The 6913-nt window shown below is 39.1% G+C and overlaps 1 protein-coding gene across 1 annotated transcript; it reads left to right on the plus strand.

The window, feature by feature from the left end:
- Window positions 1-220: 220 nt before the first annotated feature.
- On the plus strand, window positions 221-3137 carry LOC108773707 (zinc finger MYM-type protein 1-like). Its single transcript, XM_018539616.1, has 3 exons — window positions 221-233; window positions 2188-2342; window positions 2427-3137. Exons 1-3 carry the CDS (start codon window positions 221-223, stop codon window positions 3135-3137), a joined length of 879 nt encoding a protein of 292 aa, XP_018395118.1.
- Window positions 3138-6913: the final 3776 nt, after the last annotated feature.

Here is a 6913-nt window from a genome sequence, read left to right on the forward strand (position 1 = left end):
GAGAGAGAGGAAGAGGAGTTAGGAGAAGTTCCCTTGGCAGGAACAGGGGACGGCGGGTCGGATAGCGTCCAGGCGAACGAAAAAGGGGATGGAGATTCCGGGGAGGTACATGACAATTTCGCAGTTTGGGGAAACGGTAGTAGTAACAGGGGGAGAAAGAGTCTGCTCGGAAAAGGAGGGGGTGACGGGAGGAAGGAAAGTCTGCTCGGAAAAGGAGGGGATGACGGGAGAAGGTGAGTGTAGTTCTGTAAACGGAGGGGGAGTGGGAATCTCGTGCACGAAAAGGGGAGGGAATCTCTTGTGCATAGGGAGAGGAGAAATCGAGGGGGAATCAATTAGAAGCGGGAATTTGGAGAGATCTAAAGGGAATTCTGAGGGATCGACGGGGGAGTAGGAGGGTTCGGGATATTGTACGTGTGTGGTGGTGTGTGTTTGTGTCGTAGAGAGAGACGGCGGGTAAACTATTACGGAGGGGCGCGGTGTAATATTAACAGGGAGAGACGGCGGCGTAGTATTTGCGGAGAGCGGCGGTGTAGTATTTTCGGGCATCAGAAGTTGCCTAGACCGCGGATTCCGGCGGGGGTCCTTAATATAAGGGCCTCTGGGGCGAGGCTCCCTAGTCGCACCCCGAGTGCGCACTAAAATTGAAGCGGTTAGTAATTGTGGAAGAAAGATAAAAATTAGAGTTGCGTGTACATTATTTTCATACGCATACTCCTATTAAGGAAGGGGAAGGGATAAAGAAGGGAACGGCTTACTTGTATGATAACTGAAGAAAAGGCGGCGATCAGCCCCCCTAAGGTGGTCTATTATGGCGGAGCTTCTAATCGAACCTCCTGGAGCAAGGCTTTAAGCTCTCGGTGGGTCTGAGCCGGACGGTTGGTCGTGGGTGCTCCTGGTGGACGTCGACGACCTCGGAGGCGCACAGCGGTGGACGGGCCGTGAGTGGGCCTTGGTGCACTGCCTCTAACCGACCACCAGATCTTGGTCAGTTGACTCGGGCGATGCCTCGGACAACTGACTTCCGATCAAAGAGGTGACTTGAGCGAACAAGAGGGAGACCGGCCTTATCAACTCGGGCTTATCGCCTCGGAAAACTGACACGGTGGACTGATGATTAGAACTGTCTCTGTGCGCTTCCGAGGGCCTCTATTTATACCCCAAAAGGGCGGGTTTTTCCTTTGTCTGAAATTGTTGCAACGCTAGCAACTTGTGACATGATTTACGATTTTTCTTAACTTCTATCATTGCTGATATCTAGCGTTTTTTTTTGGATAGTTTCAGTAATAAAGATTTTACGATTTTTCTTGGGTCTTATCATAGTTGGTCTCGCGTCTCCCCGGAAGAGATTTGACAATAAGGAGATTTATGATTTGGCGCAATGGACATGGCGCCTGCTATTTCTTGGACGAATTTTATTATATTGCGGGTCGCCCTCAGATAGTACTTTTGAGTGTTCGTTATCGTGTGATTGCTTAGAAATGTACGGTTCCGCAATTGTAATCTCTGCCAGCCTTTTGTATGTATGCTATTTTCCTCTTTTGATTTTTCTTTTGAGTGACATTTACGAGTCTCCCAGCGCGTGGAGTGCACTTAGGCCCAATTATCAGATATCTGCGCTCGGGCCTGTCTCGTAAATCTCACTCTGGATATAACGCTGACCAACACCCTTTGAAAGAAAAGAATCGTGGAGTCTACAGGACGTAACAATACAAAGGGTCTACACTTTATTTTCCGCCTTTGTCGGGAGATGGAAAATTTTTACAGATAGTGGCCTAGTTTACACCTAACAACCTGACCTATACCCTAACCTATATCCCACCTAAGAAAGGTCTCGTATGGAGCGTTTACCGCATATAGACCTATAATATTTTTGGGCCTAATGTAGGTCGCATTTAGTCTCACGTTTCTTAGTACACTTTACGCCTTTAGGTCTGCCTGCGTTTACATGCGTTAAAGCTAGATAGGTCGTGCGGCCTAAGAGAGGTTAGGGATCTTGAAAAAGCGAGGTTACAGCTATTTACACCGTCGCGACCTGTCGTGTTTAGGTTAGATTTAGAGTATAGGTGGCGGCCTAAACGTAGGGTGTAAACTAGGCCAGTGTGCCATTCATGATATTGAAACCCTTATGCACTACTCGTTGGGAGAGTAGAATCAATTCTTTAAAACCTTTTCTTTTCCAAATAGTTGAGATTCACGATGCTCTCATAACACTCAGTAAAAATGTTTCATCAGATGCTGCTATTAGACATGAGGCTCAAACATTAGCAACACAAATATGTGACTTCGAGTTCATAGTCACTCTCGTAATTTGGTACGACATTTTACATCAAGTGAATATTGTGAGCAAAAGTATGCAATCTATTAATATGGATTTAAACTCTGCTGTAACACTATTAGATTCTTGTATTAATTATATTTGAAAGTATCGAATTTCTGGATTCGAAAGAACATTAATAGATGCTGAACAACTAGCTGAAAACCTTGACGTAGATGCTGTTTTTGTAGATAAAAGAGTTCGAAGAAAAAAGCGTGCATTTATGTACGAGACACTAGATGAGATAATGACTGATCCACATGAACGTTTTAAAATACGCGTTTTTAATGTAATATTGGATAAAGCAGATGTTTCGTTAAACGAACGATTTAAACAACTAAAATCTTTCGAAGAAACTTGGGGGTTTTTATTTAAATTAAAAGATTTGCCGATAGTCAGTGAGTTGGAGAAATTGTGTCAAAATTTGGAAACACAGTTAAGCGATGATACAGACCAAGATATAAACGGTAAGGAGATATTATTTGTGGAACTACAGTCGGTAAGTTCCTTATTTCCCAAAGACGTGAATACTCCACTGGAAACATTAAATTTCATTCGTAAAAATAATCTGGAAAATACTCTACTGAATGTATGGATAGCATTGAGGATTTTATTGACAATTCCTATAACAGTTGCTAGTGGGGAACGTAGCTTCAGTAAATTAAAACTCATAAAAACATATTTGCGATCTTTCATGACTCAGGAACGATTGAATTCGTTGGCATTATTATCAATCGAAAATGAATTGATAAGCGAAGTAGATATTAGTAATAAAGTGAAGGAATTCGCTGACATGAAGGCAAGGAAAACGTTCATATAAACCTATCACCTATCTGTCTCTTATTTGAAAAAGCAGTTTTTTTTAATTATGCATAAAACTTTTAGAAAAAGAAGTAGTTCACAAAAATAAAAAAACAAAAAAATATGATTTAAAAAAAAAACAAAAAATTAAAAACATAAAAGCAAAAAAAATTAAAAATATATGAAAACAAAAAAAAATGTTAAATGGGATCTTGTTTGCCACGTCCTCGTCGTGATCCCGGGAAGTGTAGAGAGCAAACGCAATCGAGAAGCCACAAGAGAGTGGAGGGGAGGGGGGTGACTTTTGGAGCTCTTGCCCAGGGCGCCATAATTTCTCGCGCCGGCCCTGTTTGAAATTCTCATGATTCAATGTTATTTAGTATATATAAATATGTTTATGCTTACATCATATACAAAAAAAGTATATTATTATATATTAATGTATAAAGATATTATTACCCTGCTTAAAAATTCTCATTGAAACTGATAGAAAAATTTCCTATGGGTTTGAACCCGAATTGTGCAACAGCAATCTCCGATTGAAAAGTACATTTCCCATTGGCTTTCCTAAATCGGAATGAATTAGCACAAAGCACAATGGAAATCAATGAGAATTAATAGTATATTCATAGGCAAAATCAAATGAATTCCAACGGGTTTTCCAATGGTATATATTCAATAAGATTTAATATGTCAAAACAAATGAGATTAAATCTGCAAATACCTATAATTGATTTGACATCGCTCAATCGGAATTAATATGATTTTTTTTATATCACATTTATTAGGTTCCAGTCGGTGTCTGTAAAATTTATTTTTAATGGGTTTTAATCGGTATCGCGTTGTAGACGAATTGAATAAGATTGTATTAATTATTTCAACCAAAAAACATATTTAATTTAATTTTTTTATTCTTTTTTAATTATTAAAATAGATATTTTCAATCGGAGATTGCTGTTGCACACAATTCGGTTTCAAACCCATAGGAAATTTTTCTATCAGTTTCAATGGGAATTTTTAATGTTACAATATTCCTAAAAAACGCTTATCGGGTTATCGACGGGATTCGAACCTAAGATCTCTGGGTGGGAATCTTATACGCTAACGCTGACCTATAATCGCACGCTTGTCTGAACACTTTAATATTTAGTATATATATTAGACTGCCATTCGTCTTGATCATATAATGGTTCGAATATCGTCGATATCTCATCATATTATGTGTTTTCAGGAATATTGTAATATATATTCTATCCGCTATCGGTTCTATCACACTATGTGAAGTTAATAAGTTTCAATTGGTAAATTCGTCGAATGCCGTTTAATGGGATTTTGTTGATTTCTTACGATACACGCTTCACCGGATTTAATCGGCGATGCATTTCTGCTGTGCTTTTACAAGCACAATTTCTCATCTTTTTAACGATTCTTAGACCGGTATTTATGGTCAGTTTTTATATTCAAGATCATCATAAGTTCAGCCTTGTGGTGTCATGAACCGATCAAAGGGCCGCACTAGCGTCTTAAGACGTTACTTAAAATCCCATTAAACGACATTCGACGAATTTACCAATTGAAACTTATTTACCCTGTAGTGTGATAAAACCGATAAAATCTCACTTATTCCGGTTGAACTGCGTCTCCGATTAAACCTGATTCAACAGGTATCGTAAGTAACCGATAGAATCCTACTAATTCCAGCTGAAATGCATTGCCGATTAAATCCGGTTAAGCGTGTATCGTAAGAAATCAACAAAATCCCATTAAACGGCGTTAAACGAATTTACCAATTGAAGCTTATTAACTTCATAATGTGATAGAACCGATAGAATCTCACTAATTCCGGTTGAACGCGTCGCCAATTAAATCTGATTCAACAGGTATCGTAAGTAACCGATATAATCTCACTAATTCCAGCAGAAATGCATCACCGATTAAATCTGATTTACCATTTATCGTAAGAAAACTGATTAAAATCCATTATAATCAATTAAAGCGTGGTACCAATTACATCTGATTCAGTTGGTATTGTAGATAATCAGATTCAATCCCGTTAATAGTGGCAGAAGAGCGTTATTGAACAAAACCTATTGTTGTGCCGCTGCTTGCGGCACGGGATTCGGGATCCACCAATGATTCGGGAGCAGCAAATAATTATTGAAACACTTTTCTTTTTATGAACTTTAATTATATTTTCAATAAACTTTATTAATTTCACTTTTATACACAAAGTATTTATTTCACTGTATCACTTACACTACGCGTGTAGCGATATAACTTTAAGATCGTATTCGAGCAGAGTGACGCGCTACAACTTGTTAAAATTACTGACTCCACTCTGCTTCGGTCTTCTCATATTTATTTGAATTATTGAGGTCTGCGACCTTCTTATTCGGCGCTTCTCGTCAGCGTTCCGATAATCGGTCGGGGGCGTGATCGCGTAATCGCGTCGCGCTCGCGGTTTTAATATTATAATAAACTTATTTCGCCGCGCGTTCCGGTAATCGGTCGAGGGCGTGATCGCGCAATCGAGTTGCGTTCGCGATTCGTTTATATTATTAATTTATATTATTCTTATTTCTCATCTTCTTTATTTCTTGGTTATGGCGCAATTGTCACTTGTGCAATTTAGCACTCGTGACATTCCTCCCCCTTTGGGAAAAGGAAATGAGGTTACGAATTTCCGTTATTGTACATATCTATAATCCCGGATTACAATTTATTTTACATTCGTTTCTTTTATTTAATACAACATAGCGTCGTTAACGCGGCGCTGTGTTTCTTCCTCCTGTCTTTTTATATTCTTTCTTTTATTTTTATTTTTTACTAGCCATAAAATACCTACTATTATTCCGCTTCTACTAACATTTTCGCTTATTTGCTTCTGCTTTAATGTTCCATAAAAAGTTTTAGACGATTAGCGTGTACGCGCATTGTTTTCCGTCCCATCTTGATCGTAAAATTTACGTCGTTATGTTTATCGAGAATCAGGTAGGGACCGATCCATTTTGATTCTAGTTTTTTAGATCAGCCCCTTCGAACAGTTTAATCATATAGTAAAACGCTGTCGCCGACCTTAAACGTTTCCTTCTTTGTCGTTTTGTCGTACTGTTTTTTGACTTTAATTTTTTCTTGTTGCGCGTATTCTCGAACTATTTGGTTTGTGGCGCGTATTCTTTCGCGTAGTTCTTGTACGTAATTGTTGTACGAATACGTTAGTTTTGGCGTCTTCGATAACGCCGATGGTAGAGTTGCTTGATAGCCGTACATTAATTCAAACGGCGTGAAACCCGTTGCCGTATGAGGAGTAGTATTATAGGCGAACATTGCGTAGGGTAACCACTCGTCCCAGTCGCTCTGTTCCTCATTAACATAATGCCGGAGATATTCGGCTAACGTTCTGTGTGAGCGCTCTAAGGCTCCGTTACTCTCCGGATGATAGGCTGTCGTTTGTATCTTTTCTATTTTCAATAATTTGCAAGTATTTTTAAACATCTCGCTAGTAAAGTTAGTACCTTGATCGGTAAGGATTTTATCCGGCGTACCGTGTTCTACTATTATTTTGGTCACGAATGCTTTCGCGACGGTAGCCGCTTCTTGATTATCTATAGGAATAGCTTTACTGAATTTAGTTAAATTGTCCTGGAAGGTCAGGATATATTTATTCCCATTGGTTGTGACAGTTAATGGCCCTACGATATCTAATGCACATTTTTCAAACGGTTTCGTAGGCGTGTCTGTAATTACTAATGGCATCTTCGTCTTTTTACTTAATTTGTTCTTTTGGCAATATTC

The sequence above is a fragment of the Cyphomyrmex costatus genome, unplaced genomic scaffold, assembly GCF_001594065.2.
Source record: "Cyphomyrmex costatus isolate MS0001 unplaced genomic scaffold, Ccosl1.0 scaffold1032, whole genome shotgun sequence".
Classification (NCBI taxonomy): domain Eukaryota; kingdom Metazoa; phylum Arthropoda; class Insecta; order Hymenoptera; family Formicidae; genus Cyphomyrmex; species Cyphomyrmex costatus.

What these genes read in the sequence shown, in the direction of transcription:
- LOC108773707 (XM_018539616.1), top strand. An exon ending in TTTTACATCAAGTGAATATT is followed by an intron (nt 2,343 to 2,426) that starts GTGAGCAAAAGT and finishes TATATTTGAAAG; the next exon opens with TATCGAATTTCTGGATTCGA.